General features: G+C 45.6%; 1 protein-coding gene across 1 annotated transcript; it reads left to right on the top strand.

Moving 5' to 3' along the window:
- Nucleotides 1-3,647: 3,647 nt before the first annotated feature.
- Nucleotides 3,648-18,837, top strand: FXN (frataxin). Its single transcript, XM_033123941.1, has 5 exons — nt 3,648-3,965; nt 5,282-5,379; nt 9,652-9,772; nt 17,015-17,112; nt 18,364-18,837. Exons 1-5 carry the CDS (start codon nt 3,795-3,797, stop codon nt 18,512-18,514), a joined length of 639 nt encoding a protein of 212 aa, XP_032979832.1. The 5' UTR covers nt 3,648-3,794; the 3' UTR covers nt 18,515-18,837.
- Nucleotides 18,838-19,471: the final 634 nt, after the last annotated feature.

Here is a 19,471-nt window from a genome sequence, read left to right on the forward strand (position 1 = left end):
ATTATTGGTCAGTATCAGTTATTCCACACTGTTTATTGGCAGTGAGCCACCGGACATGAAAGTCACCACTGAAGAAGTAGGAGACCAACAAAGAAGAACATCATTCATTTTTTTCTTTCATTCATTCACTCTTCAATAGAGTGTCCCTTATGTATCAGAGATACTCACTAAATAAGAAAATTCACAATTACATTGCAGGCTGTAGAAACACATGGTGGGGAGAGGTGCCTAAAACACACTCATGGGTATAGAGAGGTTCGTTTCAGAAAAGACACTAGAGGAGGTCACATCTGGCATTGGAGTTGCTCGAGAATGAGGAGGAGACAGCCATGTGTTCCAGTTATGGTTGTGTAACAGATGACCCCAAAACATACTGGCTAAACCCAAGCCAATATCTTTTATGTTGACAGAACCTGGGGGTCTGGAATTCAGACAGTGCACAACAGGGAGTTCGTCTCTGTGCCATGGTGTCTGGGACAGCAGCTGGAAGACTCCAGGGCGGGGCTGGAATTATCTGAACACCAGGTCACTCACATGTTGAGTGGTTGATGCTGGCTGTTGGCTGGAGGCCTCAGTCCCTCTTTACATCATATCTCTGCTTGGGTAGTTTGGATTTCCACAAAATATGATGACTGGTCTCCAGAGCAAGAATCCCAAAGAGAGGAGAATACCCCAAAAAGCTATATCGTTTTTATGACTTAGAATTGGAAGTCGCACAGCATCACTTCTAGGGAGTTTCAAAGTCTGAAAGATCATGTGAGATGGGATACATATTAGTGTGGCCCTCTTTGAGAAATCCAGTCTTCCACAGCAAAAGAGACGGAAGACTAGGGAACAACATGAGGGAGAACCCATAGTTCAGGAAAGAAAGCTTTGCTGATTCTGGGAACCACGTGTAGTTTGGAGAGACAAAGATGTTTTGATGCCTCCTAATAGCCATTCTCTCTTTTTATTTTTTAACAAGACTTTCAAATTTTACTTGGATACATTGGCTGCTTAGCTAAATGACTATATTCCCAGCCTACCTTGCAGCTAGATAAGGTCGCATGATTAAGTTCTGGCCTTTGAGATGCAAGTGAAAATATTAAGTGGAAGTTCCAAAATGTGTCTTTTAAAGGTGGAGGTGTCATTCTCTCCACCTACCCTGCTGCCTGGAATGCACATGGGATGGCTGAAGTACCAGCAACTGTTTTAGACCAGGAGGACCAGGGCCACACCCCAGTTAGTAAAGCAGTGAGCTGGAAGGAGCCGAAATCCCTGATTATTTTGTTCAACTGCCCAAGAACCCTGAACTGCCAATTCCTTGACATCTTTGGATGTGAAAGAGAAATAATCTTCTCGATTGTGTAAAATATTATTTTCTTGTTCTCTATTATACTCAGCAAAACCTAATCCTAATTGGTAAACTCAGATTAGCTGGAGAATAGGGTACACAGAAGGAGTAGAAAGAGCACTTACCTATCTTGATGGTGGTGAAAGGGAACTGACAGGGGTCCTATGATTAGATTAACATTTTAGATTTAGATTTTTAAATTGAGAAAAATCACCCTGGTGACCCTGGCTCAACTTACAATTTTGCCCAAGACGTACCCTACTGCAGTCGTTGTCAAAGGTTAAGATGCATCATATGTCCCAGGAAGGCTTGTTAAAATACAGATTGCAGGGCCCACCCCCAGTTTCTGATTCAGTACATCAGGATAGATTTACGGAGAATGTGCATTTCTAACAAGTCCCCAGGCGATGCTGAAGCTGCTGGTCCACACATTTTGAAAACCACTGCCCTAGAATAAGCCCTATCAAAGTACCCTAAGGGCAGGGAATGTGATTTCTGGGGAAATTCTCCCCCACCCCCAACCAGACAGGCATTGGGATGGCCTACGCACCACCTCCTAGCACCTGCCCTAGGGATGAAGCAACCCAGAGAGAGGGAAATGGTGCAGGGTCCTATAGGGTCCCTCAAAACCCTTGTCTGCACAAGCCATTGTGCCCCAGCTTCTTACAAGGTGTGCCTGATTCCCTTTGACCACTTCCAAGAATGTGGAGAAGGACAGATTCTTGTGAGGCCTTAATCTCTGCTCTGCTTCTCTGAGCCTGTTTCTGTGGCTGAAACAATAGGGCAGTGATATCAACTTTGCATGAAGTAGGAGCATGTGCCAGGCCCTTTCTGTGCCAGAACAGTGCTAAACACACTGGTTAATAATAGTACAACTCTCCAAGTATATAATGAAGTTCTGAGGATGTCAGGGGGGGCGTCCCTGTTAGTATGGCAGGATTGGGGCCTTGGCCAACAACCAAAACTTTCCTTTGCCTCAGTGGATTTTTCCCACGTGGCTTTGGTGAGGAAGTCTCAGCCTTGGCACAACTGACATTTTGTACTGGATAATTCTCAGTCATGGTCGGGCTGTCCTGTGCACAGCTGGATATCTAACAGCATCCCTGAGCTCTACCCACTAGATGCCAATAGCACACACACCACCTTTCCCGTCCATTGTTGTGACAGTCAAAAGCATCCTCAGACTCTTTACAAGGCGTTAAAATGATTTCTCCATGTCTCGTATATACATTAACATGTGCTCAGTAAATGGCTGCTTATAATTAATTAAATGCAGGAGAATGTCTCTCATCCAAAAGAATGCCCTGGACTACCTGATAGTCAAATCCCACCTCTTCTACCCTATTTTTCGAGGCCCTGTGACAAATACCACTTCTTCTGTGAAGACTTCCTTGATTGCCCTCACCCTTAGTTATATGTACTCTCTCACTCAAGGCTGATGATACCCATTAGTTTGTGTTCTTCTTTAACACTTGTCACTTAGTGTCCTATGTATTTACACATTCCACTATTCACAAAGTACCACGGTGACTCTGGAAGAACTTTAGCCCATTACCGGTCTCCTCTGCCCATTACCTTCCCTCTATAAATGATATTCTCTGGTATGTACATGTGACATTTTCTAAAGCATATACAAAATATGAAGGAAACCCTCACACTTTGTATTCTTTTGCAATATACGACCTAAGTAAAATTTTCTTTTAAAAACGTATTAACAACTTAATATTCATTGTGCACTTATCAGGGTCCAGGGCCTGTTCAACATTACATGATTACCTCATTTTATCCTTACAATCCTATGAAGCAGAAACTTTTATAAGCCCCACTTTACAGCTTCAAGATCTGCACCCCAACCAGTTCCCAGCAAGACTGCAGCTCCCAAATTCCTCCTATATAGAATTTCTGCAGCAGTGGTTCATTAGGTTAAGGCCTCCGAGGTCGTGAACCTTGGTTACTCATTCACTATGTTGCCCAAGAGGTATGCTCCATGCTTTGAACAAAGTAGGCTCTCCATTTTATTAAATACACAAAAAGTACAATGCTGGGAAGTTCTTCCTGAGGTCTCCCATGTTTCCCGGAAAATAACATGTAGCCAGACAATCAGCTCTAATGCGTCTTTTGGAGCAAAAATTAATATAAGACCCAGTATTGTACTGTATTGTATTACATTAGACTCAGTCTTATGTTATTATAAGACCCGGTCTTAAAATAAGTCTTATATTAATTATTAATTACCCGGTCTCATATTAATTCTTGCTCCAAAAGACACATTAGAGCTGATTATCATAACGGCTACGGCTTATTTTCGGGGAAACACGGGAACCTCTGGCCGGTTCACAAAGCCCACAGAAGAGGGGCCCTGAGCGCCGAGCTGAGTGGCCGCGCCTGCGCCCCGTGGCCACCAGGTGTCGCCGCGGCGTCCCGGAGCCGGGGGGCGGAGCGGCTGCAGATCGCCAGGAGTATGTGGACGCTCGGACGTCGCACGGCTACCCGCCTCCTGTCCCGCTCGGCGCCCGCGGGCTCGGCCAAGACCCGCGGCGCGGGGGCATCGTGGGCCGCGAAGAACATCCCACTCTGCGGCCGCCGGGACCTGCGTGCGGGGACCGCCGCGGCCTGCGCGCCTGGCCCTGCGGTGAGTACGCGCCGGCGGACGGAGACCGCGCATGTCGGTGACGCTGCGCGCACGCGCGCCCGCGTCGGTCCCCGGGGCCGGCGCTGGGCTGCGCGGGCGGGCAGTGCGGCGGCGCGCCGAGCCGGTCGGCCGCTGCAGGGACGTGAGGACAGTGGCCCGCGGGTAGTGAACCGTCTGGAATGTGCGGTGGGCGTGACTGTGGTTATCACAACGGCTCTCACGTCTCCGTCAGAGCCAACGTTTGTAAACACACTGTCTGCGCTCTGCACCCGCGTTTCCTCCTCCTCTGCTCACCTCTCAGCCCCGTGTCCTCTGCCGTCTCCTTTCTTGCTAAGGGCACTGATGGTTCAAGAGCCATAAGGACAGCCTCTGACCCCTGCTCATAGTGGCAACCGGAGTGACCTCGGGAGAATGTAACTCTTATCGCCTATCTCTTAAAGCCCTCCGGTGCCTTCCCAGGATGAAGTCCAGCTAAGGGCCTTCATGAATCCCTGTGGCCGCTGCCTTTCTCCATCACTTTGCTGCCGCCACTCCGGCTGTACCACTTTTGTCTCCCTTCACAGACTCCGTGCCCTCCCACACTGGGATGGATAGGTCCCTCTGCGAGGGCTCTTTCTCTCCGCCTCCCTCTCCCCCTTATTTCCTTGGTCTCACCAGCTGGTCAGTAGGGCTGGACATAATCCACTCATACCAGCCTCAGAGCTGGCACCTTGGCCACTCAGCAGTTACGTATTGAAAGAAATCGACAGGTCACATTGTGTCCTGCAGATCCTGTTGCTCAGATCTGTCAGACAGCCGTCGGCAGTCAGAACCTCTCTTCTGGATGGCAGCAGACTGCTGCCTCTTGCTATGTGTTGTTGCTTTGTTTTAGTCCAATGCCAGGAGGGGTAGTGATGCTTCCCCGCATCACCTGTGCTAACCACCATGGAACCCGAACAGCCGAGAGCAGCGCCGCCCCGTAGAACTTCCTGCAATGACGGACTGGTTCTGTCTGTGCCACTAGCCATGTGATGCCGCAGGACACTTGAAATGTTGCCGGTGCGACTGAGCAACTGACTTTAAATTTTATTTTATTTCAACAAATTTACATTTAAATGCTGCATGTGGCTCCTGGCTACCATGCTGGACAGCCAGGCTTAGAGAGAGCCGGGGAGAACCCAGTGTAATGCATCAAAAGGTGAAAAAAATTCCTAAGACATACTCTTGAGAAACACTAACATGGTTACTCTCAAATGTAGAAGTGGCAATATTTAGACCGTACATTAATGGACTGTAATATACTGAAAAATGGTAGTGGTCTTAATTTTGTCTTTTAGAGTTTGCGCCTCCACTGCCTCAACCAGATGCTGAATGTCAAAAAGCAGAATGTCTGTTTGATGACCTTGAGGACAACAGGAACGTGGGGCGACCCGGGGTAAGATAAACACCTTCCACCTCAGAGATCCCTTCCTTCTCTCTTTCTTAATACACAACATATGCACACATACACACACCTCTATTATCTTTTTTTTTCTCTTTCTCTTACCTTTTTAAAAAAAAAGAAAAAAGACCATCGCATACGGAATCTGTTTTTTCCCTTAGCAGCAGCACTCACAAGCATCTTTCCACATCACTATGTACCACACTATTTCAAATGAAATAGTATTACATTTTATGGATGCACCATAAGTCATTGACCCAGTCCCCTATTGTGGGACATTTAGGTTGTTTCCCAAGTTGTGTTACTATTAGCTTTGATATCGTAGTCGTTAAGGTAGGCCAAGCTTCTGTAGCAAAGAGGCCCAGACTGTAATGGTTCAGACCAGGAGTGGTTTGTGTCCCCGTTTCCAGACAGCCCAGGGTGGGTGTGTCTCTCTGAAATAATTCAGGGGGCCGGGCTCCTTCCACCTTCCTAACACCTGTCTGTACTTTACTATCCTCTGCATGGTCAAGGCCAGGTCGCCCTGTCCAGATTCTGTTCCACAGAAACAGACAAGAGCACGGGAGGCCTGACGTGGCACTTATCCCGCACTCACATTTTAGTGGGAAGGACTTGGTCACATGACCCCAGCTAGCTGCAGGGGAGGCTGGGAAATTTGGTTTCGTGGGCGACCTAGAAGAGGAGGTGAAGGGTTCTGGTGGAAGCCTGCCAGGCACTGCTCCACTCTACCCTCTGCCACTGACACCTACACAGACCCTCTTTCTACACACCAGACACACTGCCTCCAGCCCCAAGGCTGCAGCCATGGACCGTGTGGTCACTCATCCACCTCAAAGACCACGATTTCCAGGTGCCATGCACTCCTCTCTCCAAGACTAGGAATGGCCTAGGCTTCTCTGACTTACACACACACACACACACACACACACACACACACACACCACAAACGGAGAGGAACAAAATACTACCACAACTCCCATTCAGAAAAGAGATGTGTCCCTGGTCTATGGCAGTGACGGAGTCCCCCTGGGCACCACTGGGACGACTTCTGCCCCAGCTAAGGGGGACAGTCCTCCAAGAAACCCCAATTCTGCCCCCTGGGAGTCTCCTCCTTGTCCGTTACCCCACTTGGCCATAGGGGAGGCAGGCGGTGGGAAGTGTGTCCCCACTGCTGGCAGTTGGAGCTCACAGAGGCCATTACGTCTTAAGGCTTCAGTAGGCTCTTGTACACCAGACTCATTTTTCTCTGATAACAGGGTTTTCTCAAAAACCGATCTCTTTACTCCCGGTGAGTCCCATTGCGGATAATCACATCCAAATTTCTTCCCTGGATGAAGCCTCAGGTTGCCTTATTTTTTTGCATCCTCATCCCATGCTCTGCTCTCTCAACCTGATTTTTGCAACAGGTTTGGATCCCTCTTTTTGGCTCAATGAGAGGCCTCGGTAGTTCAGAGCCTTACATTCTCCCTTTGGCTTTTCCATCTCGGGGCAGTCTTTAATCCCCAAACACTCCATTTCATCCCATTGACCTGTAGACATGCCAGTTCTCTCCTGCCTCGCCCTTTTCATGTCACACCAGCTAACAGCAGCAAGGAGCCACCCCTACACAGGAACATTCTAACTGTCCCCACAACTACAGGCTCAGAAGCAGCATATGCTGGCCTTCCAGGTTATCGCAGGCAGTGGGCTGACAGAGGGCCGCATGAGCGCCCAGCCTACTGTGTCTGTGTCTGGTGGCCCCTCCACATAGCCTCTGAGTGAGTGCTATATGCCCCCTATGTTAGGTTTTGGCTTTGGTGGCACCATTTGCATCTCTTTTCTGCACAGACTTTCTGCTGCTCTACCCTCACTCCTACAAGCGGTCCTCTGAGGTTAGTTGGGTAGGGGCCTTGCAGGATGCCCCACGTCCAGTTCCTTCTTCAGGGTCTATTTCTGGGAAGCATACCTTTGTCCTGCCACATATAGGAGGACAGCCCACTTCTGCAGTGGCCCAACTGGCTGCTCTTGGGTAGCCCCTGCCAAACTCTTGACTTTCTCACTCTTCTGTCTGTGACATATGTCAGCCTCTTCTCCAGGTTCTCTCCACCACACTTAACAAGGCCTACCACTCTTTAAAGAACAGCCCTTCACCATCTCCGGAACAGTCCTGTAACCTTCCTCACATACCCTTGAGGCAGGTGACAGGTTGGGTGGGGGATGGTCACATGGCAAATCTTTATGTCTTGCATTCATTGTCTAGCAGCCACTGGTGTCTTACTTTAGGCCTCCTGGTAACTCTCAGATGATGGAGGTGTCTGGGATACCTCTTGCAACCTACAGATATATCCTCATAGGGGCTCTAAAGCTCATGCAAGGATGTCTATTAGAGCAGTATTTTTATTGTTATAATTCACATACCATAACATTTACCATTTTAAAATGTTCCGTTTGGTGGTTTTTAGTATATTCACAAGGTTGTGCAATTTTCACCACTATCTAATTCCAGAACATTTTCATCACTCCAAAAAGAAACAGCGTGCCCATTAATAATGACTCCCCTCCCAAACCCCTGGCAACCACTAATCTACTTTCTGTCTCTATGGATTTATAGCAATTTTTAAAAATTGAAAAATAGTATATATACAAAACTGTCTCCAAGTCATAAGTATACAGCTTGATAAATTTTCAAAAACTGAACATAGCATGTAACTCAAGAGATAGCTCCAGAGATAGAATGTTACCAACCCCCAAAAGCAAGCCTCCTGCTCACTTATTAACCCCTTCCTGCCCCACAGTAATTACCATTCTGATTTCCAATAGCCTGGATTAGTTTTGCCTGATTTTTTTTACTTTGTATAAAATTGTATCATTAAATATTAAGTATGTTTATGTGTGGCTTCTTTCAGTCACCATTATGCTTCTGTGATTTGTCCATATTGTTACATTTGTAGGCAGTTCTGTTTTGCTCTACAGTATTGTATGAATATACCACAGTTTATCTATTGTATTACATGTGGGTACTCGGGCAGTTTGCAGTTTGGGGCTATCGGGTACTTCTGCTATGAACATTCTGGTATAGTGCATGTCTTTTGGTGAACCAAGGTACGCATTTCTCTTTTTTTTTTTTTTGTATTAAAGTGTAGTTGACATACAATATTATATTAGTTTTAGTACAACATAGTGATTAAACATTTACATACCTTACAAAATGATCACCTCGATATGTCTAGTAACCATCTGTCACCCTACAAAGTTATTATGATGTTATTAATCTTATGCCCTATACTGTACATTGCATCTCTGAGACTTGTTTTATAACTGGAAGTTTGTACCTTAATTCCCTTCCCCTGTTTTGCCCATCTCCCACCCCGCCCCTCTGGCAACCATCATTTTATTCTTATATCTAGAGTCTGTTTTTCCTACGTACGCATTTCTCTTGGGTGTATACCCAGGAGTGGAATTGATGGCATATGAATGTATTCAACTCCAATAGATAGATACTGCACAACAGTTTTCCAAAGGGATTGTCCCCTTTACTGGCCCACAGCAGTATCTGAGAGCTCTGGTTGCTTTACGTCCTGTCCTGACCAACTCTTGACATTATCTCTTTCATTTTAAGTATCCTGGTGGTCTCTCATTGTGATTTTTTTTATTGTGTTTTCCTAAAGATTAATAAAGTTGTACATCTTATTACATGGTTGTTAGACATTTAGATACCGTTTTTTAATTAAATCTTTTCAAGTATTTTACCCATTTTTCTATTGGGTTTTCTCTTTCTTATTGACTTGTAGTTCTTTATATGTTCTAGAAATAAGGCTTTTTTCAGAGATATGTAATGCAGATGTTTTCTCCCACTGTGTGGTTTGCTGAACAAAAATGTGAATCACTAAAGCGATGGAAACAACGCAATGTCCAGCTGAAGGGGACGGGTTGAATTAATAACATAAACTAAAATACTACGAAAATCCATATGTGCTCAAATGAAATAATTTGCAAGGCATAGTAAATGAAAACTGAAAGGTGCTTCATTCGTATACTAAAAAGAATATACATTTTCTGGAAGGATACAAGAAAGACTCATCATAGTCGACTGGGGATAGCAGCTGCCTATTTGGGAAGAAAGTCTTACTTTTCTGTTAACCCTGGCATGCTGTTTAAATTTTTGCTCTACATATTAGCTATTTTGCATCAATTTCTAAAATCTAAGAACTAAACATGGTGATTTGATGTTAATAAAGTGGAGTGGTGTGGTGATCACATGTTTTTGGTGGTTCTGTTTCCATGCAGTGCTCTAGATGAGACCACCTATGAAAGACTGGCAGAGGAGACACTGGACTCCTTGGCAGAGTTTTTTGAAGACCTTGCAGACCAACCTTACACATTTGAAGACTACGATGTCTCCTTTGGGGTACCTCTTCACTTATTTTTATTTTTCTGTTTCCTCCCTAAGAATTATAGCTCACTAACGAATTCCCCTCCAGCAGAGTTAAGCATCCAGCAGCAGGCGGTTACGGGTGAGACCGTAAGACTCGGCTTTATATTCCTACCCTGCGCTACCTGGTTTATGACCTTAAGCAAGTCACTCAGCCTCTCTGAGCCTCATTTTTGCTTCAAAGTGCAGATTCTCCAGCTTCACTCAATACCCATGAAGGGAAACCAGAAAGGGACCCAGCATGTGTTTATCTCATCAAGCAGGCATGGGGAACACTGAGCTAAAGCACTAGTTCTTAAGCAGGGTAAGATATTGCCCAAGTGGTACTCACACCACACAGAGATGGCCCCACTCCTGGGAGATTCTGATACAGTAGGTCAGGGTGCATTCAGAGGAAGCATATTTTTGAAAAGCTTACCTACAATTCTAATGTGCATCCCTGGGTCCCGCCCCTAGGAATTTTTATTTAATGGTCTGGGGTGTGACCCAGGCAAGGCATTGGGGATTTTTAAGTTTTTAAAATCCCCACTCCAAGTGATTCTAATATGCAGCGTGGGTGAAAACCTCTGGTCTGGATGAAACTTGAGCCCCAGATAGATTCTGGACGCCAAGAGAGTGCTGGTCCTATCGACTGACCACCAGGTGGCAGACTTGAGCAATGGGCCGCCTTTAGATTTAGAATTAACGCTTGGCCTTAGGGAGTTCTTTTATGCCAGTGGGAAAAATCCCCTACAGAGGTTAATCCTCTTGACAGCAATTAATTAATACCAGAAAATGTCATGAAGTGTGCATTTTTTATTAAATCGTGGAATTATTTAGGACAACCAGCTGTCAGACTAAAGTGATAGAAATGCTGTTGGATATTGCTATTGGAGTGCTGGGTAGAAAAGGACTCTCTCAGATGGAGCAGGCAGCAAAGTCTTGGAGGTGTAAGGCCTGGTTGTCGGGACAGTGAGGAATTTGGTAAAAATAGAGTGGGAGGCAAGACAGGAATGAATGCCTTCCAGGTGGTTTCAGTGATTGCTGTCGGCAGCAGAAAATGCAGCAGTGTCCAGGCGGGGTTTTAGACGTGTTTATGCAAACAGCCCCAGAGCGCAGAGCTGCCCGGGAACCATTACAAACTGGCCTGGCCAACTTGACCATCTGTGAGATGATTGCAACTGTGGAACTTACAGGTTTTGCCTCTCCCTGTCTCCCTACCAGAGGCTGTATGTAGCTCCAGGGAAGCCAAGTGTCAGGCTACAATGTGCCACACAGGCAAACATATTAACATGCCACAGAAACAGTCACACCACCTGTTCTCAGAGTATTGGTGAAGCCTCACCTTGACCCAAGTTCTCTGCATAAATGCTTCATTGGAAGCAATTGTGCCAGTATTCTAGCAGCTGGATTCTGTTTACCTCATTGAATTCAGCAGCAAAAGCTTTTGCTCTGTGGTGGGTCACAGGACCTTAGCTACCTCTGGTAACTCTCTGAGGAGTGATTCAGCTGCTGGGCTCTCTAAAGCCTGTGACACATTCCTGCAAGGGAAGGGGCCCCTGTTTTTTTTCCTAAGTCAATCCGTATACCTTGAGTACATTCTACTCACTGGCAAAAAATTATTTGTAGCAAGTCATTTGCTAATTAGGAAATTCTCTAGTGTAGATATAGAAAGCTAAGGCATGCAGTACCTGCCTCCGTAGTTTGGACTTCTGATTAAATACTTTGAAATGCTAAGTATCTACCCTGGGGTATGAATTCCTGATTAGAGTCCATCAGGTGCTTTACTTAAGCTTTGTTGGAGTGCAGTGTTTCCCTGCCCTCAGGGTTGCGGGGGAGGAAGAAACTTGACCCCACTAGGTTTAATAATTTATATAAGACAGATTAACAAGAGGAAATAACCAAATTTAATTACATGTGGAAATGCCACATACGTTAGAGGTTCAGAGACAGAAAGTAAAAGTGAGCTACATGGCATTGTGAGCCAAAGGTGAGATAAGACGCCTTGGAGTTTCAGAGGGGAGGGAGGTCATGCAGGACGATGGGAAGAGCCAATGGTAAGTGATGAGAAGTTTGCCCGGCCAGACAGATGGGTCATCAAAAGTTATCTCGGGTCATAGCTTTCATTGTGGGCGAGGCCCCAAATTTAAATTCTTTATGGGAGAAGTAAAAGTTTCTCTTGGGCTCGCAGGGTCTCAATCGCCTTCAGCTCAAAGTAAGTCACAGGCCAGAGTGGCACGTTTTGGGGAGAGGCCTGTTCTGAATCCCTACAGGGTTCAGTGAGATGTTACCTCCTCTGTGAAGCCCTCCTAGATGCTCCAGGCAGGCACCACCTGTTCTTCCTTGCCCAGCTCTCTGAGCTTGACTCTGGAGCACTCATCAGCCTGTGTTGTAATTGTCTGTTTATGCATCAGCTCCTGTGGCCAGACCAAGTTTCTTGGCAGCAGGGACACTGTCCATTCTTGCCTGGTATTCCCAGTGCCTGGGGCATTGCCAAGTAATAAATGTTGGTTCACTGTGTAAATGAAATGGGGCCCATTACTTTTCTAAAACACGTTTTCATTGATGCTACTCAGCATGTAGCATTGTTTTACCAAGTTAACTACTGGCCAAGTCAGCAAAGGAGAGCAGTAATCTAGATACACCCAGGAACACACTAGTTGGTTGTTGTTTTTTGAAGTGAGATTTGCTGGTTACCATGTGGTTCATTCACTAAGTTGTTAGCATATTACTGCTACGGAGCACAGGTTTCTGACCTTTTTTGGGTCAGGACCCTCTGTAAGAACCTGACTGCTCTAGACCTTCTCCCAAGAAAAACTTCCCCACACATCCATGAGCATCGTTGCCGCTTCAGGGTGGGGGCTGTTTGCAGACCCCTGAAAACCACCTCTGGGTCTCAGGTTCTGGACACTTGCTCAGAGAAAGCATTTATTGGAAATGCAAACAGGGTCTGGCTTAGCATCCTGGGCATGGATGTTCCTTCCAAGAGCCCGTCAGTGATTATCTAAGTTCTGTGAGTGGCAGGTTCATCATCTGTGACATTCCTCTACTTCTCTGGTATCATATTAGGATTTAATACGACAAAAACGTGCTTCATATTCATTATTCTTATCCCTTAAGGGGAGGTCGGTGTCTGTATGTGGGAAGCCATGTGTACGTGAAATCCCCTAATTTAATACGCCACCCCATATGTCTATACAGATCAGCTGGTGACAGCAGAAACTGCTCCTTTTGCTTCTGCGTGGGTAGGGCTGATAGTGATTGGTGGGAACTAATAAGCCTCACCAGTGGCCAGGGTCTGCTCTCATTAGTGCCCGTGTCTCAGCAGCTGCTAAATATTTTGACTGTCTCTACCCTCTCTCCCCCTCCCGTGCACTGAAGTCTGTCCACACTTCCAAAATAGACTCAGACTGCCACGTAAGGAATACTAATAACGAACAAAACGCCCTCTTCATCTGGTCTATTGCAGACAGTTCCAAAAGCAGTAAGAACTCCTGGGGAACCAGTAAGGCACCTTCTTTCCTTCCTTCTCTTGCCACTTTCCTTTGGAAACAGCTCAACTTCAATGGGAAAAAACCTAATTACATACAGTGAACAGGAAGCAGGGGAGTGAGTGTTGAGACTTTCTACCTTGTGTAACCTTGCCCTGAGCTTTGGCACATGTTATCCCAGTGCCTGGTTATCATCTGCTTGTTCATTTCTCCACAAATGTATTTTGTATCCGTCCAGTATTTTGCACAAAGAATGGATGTGCCAGACACTGACGATGATGGGGTGACCAGACAGATCTGTTCTCAGATGCTTGAAATGGTGGAGAATAGGGGCAGGTGACCAGCCAACAAGCCAGCAGCTCAGATGCAGTGAGGAATGCATGAAAGGCTGTGGGGACACACACAGGACCTGGCCGCTGCTGAGGGGCATCAGGGTAGGGTAACCTTCCCAGAGGCCCCTCGGGTGGGACCCGGAGCCAGAGGAGTTGCTGGTCTTGTGCAGGGAGGGAGAGGACTGCAGAGAAAGTGCCAGGTGGAACCTGTGCATCTAGAAGGATTCTTGTGGTGGTCGTATTAGTATGCTTTTTGTTCACAAGTGGCCTTTTTGTTCATGAGTGGCCTATTCCCTGGAGTCACTCAAATGTGGGGTTGGAAAGAGTGGATTTTGGCTTTCACGGATTGTATCTGCCGTCCCCGATTTGGCCTCATGTTCTAAGGCATGATGGTTACCAGGAGCCTGTGCAGGACCCTGGAGCACCCATCAGCCCCTCCGTCCTTGCACACTCTCTGAAGGAGCAGAGATGTTGTCCTGACGGAGCAGGCTGGTTGTTGAGACTTAGGACTTTCAACTCTAGACCCAGCCCCCTGCCTTTTCTGCTGCATCACGTACCTCCCCACGTTTAGGGTGCAACGCACAGTGGGGCAGATAAGGGCCACAAACAGGTCAAATTAGAAACAATTACGTCTTGATTCTGAGCCTGAGATCGCTGGGAAAAATAAGCTAAACACTGTATACATGCGAAGGAACAAATGGAGAATGACTACTAATTGGGTGCAGGGTTTCTTTTTGCGATGACAGAAGTAGTCCAGAATTAGATAGCGACGATGTTTGCATATTTTATGCAAACACTGTGAAATGCTAAAAACTACTGAATTACACAGTTTTAAGAAATTTTGAAAGAAATGAAATGTATTCCTACCAAAATAATAAAGGTGGGTTTCGGGAAAATTTAAAAAACAAAAAACAAAAAGCTTATGTACACTGTGATCGTAGCCCTTTGAAAAAATGCGTTTAAAAAGTTTAAAAACTGGCAGCCCAGACTTTGGGCTCTCTGAGCAGCACTGTGGTGGTCGGCAAGAATAAGCCCCTTACGAAAGGCGGCAAGAAGGAAGCCAAGAAAAAAGTGTTTGAGCCATTTTCTAAGAAACATTGGTATGATATGAAAGCACCCGCTACGTTCAGTATAAGAAATATTGGGAAAATACCTGTCATGCAAACTCAAGCAGCCAAAATCGCATCTGATGGTCTCAAGGGCCGTGGTTTTGAAGTGAGCCGAGCTGATCTGCAGAATGAAGAGTTGCATTTAGAAAATTCAAGCTAATTACTGAGAGTGTTCAGGGCAAAAACCGCCTGGCTAATTTCCCTGGCGTGGATCTCCCCGGTGACAAAATGTGCTCCATGGTCAAAAGATGGCCGGCCACGCCGGAAGCGCATGTCGCTGTCAGGACGACCCATGGTTATTTGCTTCGTCTGTTCTGTGCTGGTTTCACCACAAAACCCAACAGTCGGATTGGGAAGACCTCATGGCCCGCGTGAACAGGCCGGCCGAGTCCGGAGCGGACGAGAGAAATCCTGCCCGAGGGGCCGGCACGGGACGTGCAAGGCGCGGTCAGTACACGGGTTCCGGGCGGCCCTGCAAGGGCGCCGAGCAGGCCTGCCAGGCTGTCCGGCCGCCCGTGCCGGCCTTGCCAGGGAAGTGCCAGTGCCCACGACGCCCGAGTGTGAACGGGGGGGACTCACGGAGCTTCACGGGGAAGGGCCCGGCTGGGACGGGCTCCGGGGCGGAGCCGGTGCTGAGGCCGAGCGAGCTGACGCCGCTGAGCCCCCGGTCCAGTTAAAGTTCAGACTTCTCACGGTGGCAAATAAAACCTGTGCATGATGTTTTTAGAAAATAAAATAAAAGCTGGCAGCCAATACTTGAGAGCGAACAGCTCGTCTCACTGATTGGTGGGATTGAGAGAGCACTTCGTGTTGTGGAAAGAAGAGCACCTTTTAAATCCAAACAGACCAGGATTTAAGATCAGCTCGGCCAGCTACTAAGTATTCTTTATTACTCTGCCCCTCAGTTGTCGTCATCTGTAAAACTGGGATGATAATTCCCACCTCCGATGGGTATGGTCCAGGTAGAGTCAATGTTACACAAAGTGTGAAACAGTACCTGGCACACAGTGGGAACGGAATAGTGGTTAATATTTTTATTGATGTTTTCACATTTTTTATACCATCTGTATTTCCAGTGTCTCTACAGTTTCTGTTTCTTTTCTAATCAGAAAAAAAGTTATTAAAAGGACCCCCTAGCGTCCGCCCAATCCCATGCCTATTACTTATATTAGTAGTAGTGCTGTCTCCATGTTTTCAATAGCTCCTTCTGTTCTTGGACCAGACACAAAATGTTCTAAGAACCATTCAAGGCCCCTTGGTTGGAACGGGGCTGCTCCAGAAAGCACGGAGAAAGGCCACCGTGTTGTGTCTCTGCGGGTTACGCTCGGGCTGGGGAACAGGAAAGGCTTCCCAGTTCACCAGCTCCAAGAAAGAGAACTGAGCTGTGTAGCTGCTTCGTCATTATCCTGTGCATTCTAAAGAGACCTCAGGCCTTGAGAGGGAAGGACTCCTTTGTTGAAAGAGTGTTTGCAAACTTCAATGAGCATTTATGAAGCAAAGGTGGGCCAACTGGTCTTTTGAAGAATTCAAGGTGCCTGTAGAGGAAAATAAAGCTGGAGAGGAGCGTCTGAGAAGCTTATGAGATATGTGGGAAGGGTCTGGAAATAAACACCGTAGTCTTACGTATGTGTCTTCAATGAGCAGCAGAACTAAGGCTACTGCTAAGACGAGCAAAGCAGGTGGCTTGATTACTTCCTTCTTTCTTGCCTTTTTTCCTTTTTTTTTTTTTGATAATGAATTTGTGCTCTCCAATGATTGAGCCGATGTAGTACTCCAGGAAAGTTGGTTTCTGCATTTGTCAATGTCCTCTAGTCTGTTCTGGCTGGTAGTTCACAAGGAGCTATTGAAAATGTGGAGTAAGTACCAATAGGAATATAACTGACAGGCATGGGAGGCGAGGACCCGATTGGGTTGTTTTTTTAATAATCTTTTTTTCTGATTAAAAAAGGCAGCAGTCAGGATGCGGATCCTCCCGTTTTCCAGCTGTGACGCCTCAGACAAGTGACTGAGCACTGTGTTTCTGTCTCCTCGTCTCTAGAGGGGAAAAGGATCATTCTTACTTTGCCAGCCTCTCAGAATGAGGGAAAGCACTGTGAGAGTAATCGTAGTCTGATATTGAGAATCGTGTTCCTTCTGCGTGATCTCCTATTTCTAAACACTAAATTAAAGACGTTTCTTTATGATGTATATTATATACTTGTGTAAGTGCAACGTGTTGACATACAACAAAATATGAAGCACTTGTGATGAAGTGATAACTTTGTCTTACTGTATTTACCTCATGCTTTTCTCCACCTGCTCCACTAGAGTGGTGTTTTAACAATTAAACTGGGTGGAGATCTGGGAACCTACGTGATCAACAAGCAGACCCCAAACAAGCAAATCTGGTTGTCTTCGCCATCCAGGTATGTTCAGAAATCAAAAGCTCTTATTGTTCAGCTTGTTTGAAACATAACATTGTGGACCATTTAAGAAGTGTCCCCCTCATGTGTTAGTGTCTATGTAAGTGACACTTTCCTGGTGTTTGACAGCATGTCTCATTCTCAGGAGGAAAGTTTACTCTGTTTCTGTAACGTCTGGCTGGGGATCATTTGGCTGCTATAAGCAGATATTGGGTTGTTAACAGGATCTGAAGTGAAAATTATACAACTTTTCAGAACCCGGCCTAGACAGTTTTTCCCTATTAGATCATTGCCCTGCCTTTTAAAAAGCCACTTTTGATATTGCAGCATCTGAACAAGCTGCACTTTGTCTTCAAAGCAAGTTAAAGTTTGACCCCTAGTTTGTTTGGAGCGTCTCAGTTAAAGGTTAGTTAAATTCCATTTGCAGAATTGGACTGTTTGCTCTGTGGAGATGAGAGAGTGTTTAAGCTGCTGTTCCATATTTAACTCTTCCTGCCTTTTCCGTTGCTGTGCTTTTAATCTAGTGGAATAAAAGATTGTATTGGAGATGGCTTGTGTTGCATCTCCAGTCCTGAGAACATGCAGGGAGAGAGGGTTCCTCATCCTTTTGGCTGCTGTTGTTTATATGAAAGTAAGAGAGACGACCACAGAAAGCTTAGGCCAACTTTTGGGGGTCATTCATTAGCACTTCCAAAGAGAACATATTGACTATGAATTGGGAAAGGCCCAAATATAACTACCCCTGGAGTTCTTTGTAAGCCTCATGTTGATGCATTTTTAAAACATTTAACTCTTCCCCTGCCCCAACAGTTAATATTATACTGTTTGTCAAATAAATAAAGCATTATGCTTTCTTCATCCCCACCTCATCTAGGAAGTATGTTAGAATTCAACAAAAACAATTCTGGAAATCACTGTTATTTCTAGCAAGGCCCTTATTCACAAATTGTATTGCTTTTTAGACTCAGTTTATTTGAGGGGTTTTACCCTGTGTGGACCAGTTAGCCTGCTCTCTCTGCCTCAAACTGTTGTCCTAACCCTTATCTATAGAGTTCAGATGTTTTCAGGTCTTGAGAATTGTTCCAGAAGATAAATTGTGTAATTATTCTTAAATAGAAAGACCCTAAGATAAGAAATCAAATATATGCCTCGTTTAGTATTACTTTCTAGAACTTCCCTCAATTCTTGGTGGTAACATCTGTGGAATCAGTGTTCCTTCTGGGCTACGCTCTGCGTACTGTTTTTGTCTTGCAGTGGACCCAAGCGCTATGACTGGACTGGGAAAAACTGGGTGTACTCCCACGATGGTGTGTCCCTCCACGAGCTGCTGGCCACGGAGATGACTAAAGCCTTGAAAACCAAACTGGACTTATCTTCTCTGGCCTATTCTGGAAAAGACACTTGATGCCCAGCCTAATTCTAAAGACATTAAAAACTATTAAGCCAAGACCCCAGCTTCATTCTGCAGCTGAATGTCTAGTTTGTTCCATTCCTGCTTTTGAGGACAGTTACATTGTGTATAACAGCTCTGTGAAAAGACTACATCACCTCCCACCCTCCCCCTGACTTTGGATTTTTAATTTCCGTAGTGTTTTTGGATTTATTGTCTGGTTTCCTCCTTCACATGATATCCCTTACCTTTATCATGTCTATATATCCATATCTTTTTATATAACCTTACAACAAAGAAAAATAATAAGAAGGAAAAATGCTGAGAGGAGAAATGAATTGGCTTCACTCTTCATTCTTTGAAGGACTTACTGAAAAGCTGCATGAAGAGCAGCTGGCCGACATCACTATTCTGTCTCAAAATGAGACTCATTAAAGAGTAGCCTAGAAATGTTCCCACGCCTCTTGAAAATGGAAATACGTACTTCTAAGCCCTTTAGTATTGGAAAGTCAGTGGCAACTCAGGAATTCTGAAACCAACGACCATTCTCTTTGTGCTTTGTGTCTGCCAAGGTGTAGGCCTGCAAGGGCTGACTCAGAGATGTGTGCTGTTTCTCCCATAAATACGCACATATGTACACATGCACATTTAAATAGAGAGAGAGTGTGTGTGTGTGTGTGTGTGTGTGTGTGTGTGTGTGTACACATACATATATTTGTAATTTTTTTCATTTAAAGGTCAGTATAGAATTAGCTACTGCAACACAGGTCTGGGAATGCCAAAAAATCTCCCCAAGACAAGAGGGGGGAAAAGGCATCTCCATAAGCTCGTGGATATTGTATAATAAACGAAGTAATGGAGCTGAGGGGGTGCTTTGTAAATTGTGAAGGGCTACATAAATGAAAGACGTCTTTGTGTTAACGCCAAGAACCCTGGTCTACACTTGGCCCAGCCCAAAGTGCTGTCTGTCTC

This window comes from Rhinolophus ferrumequinum, chromosome 12, assembly GCF_004115265.2.
Source record: "Rhinolophus ferrumequinum isolate MPI-CBG mRhiFer1 chromosome 12, mRhiFer1_v1.p, whole genome shotgun sequence".
NCBI lineage: Eukaryota > Metazoa > Chordata > Mammalia > Chiroptera > Rhinolophidae > Rhinolophus > Rhinolophus ferrumequinum.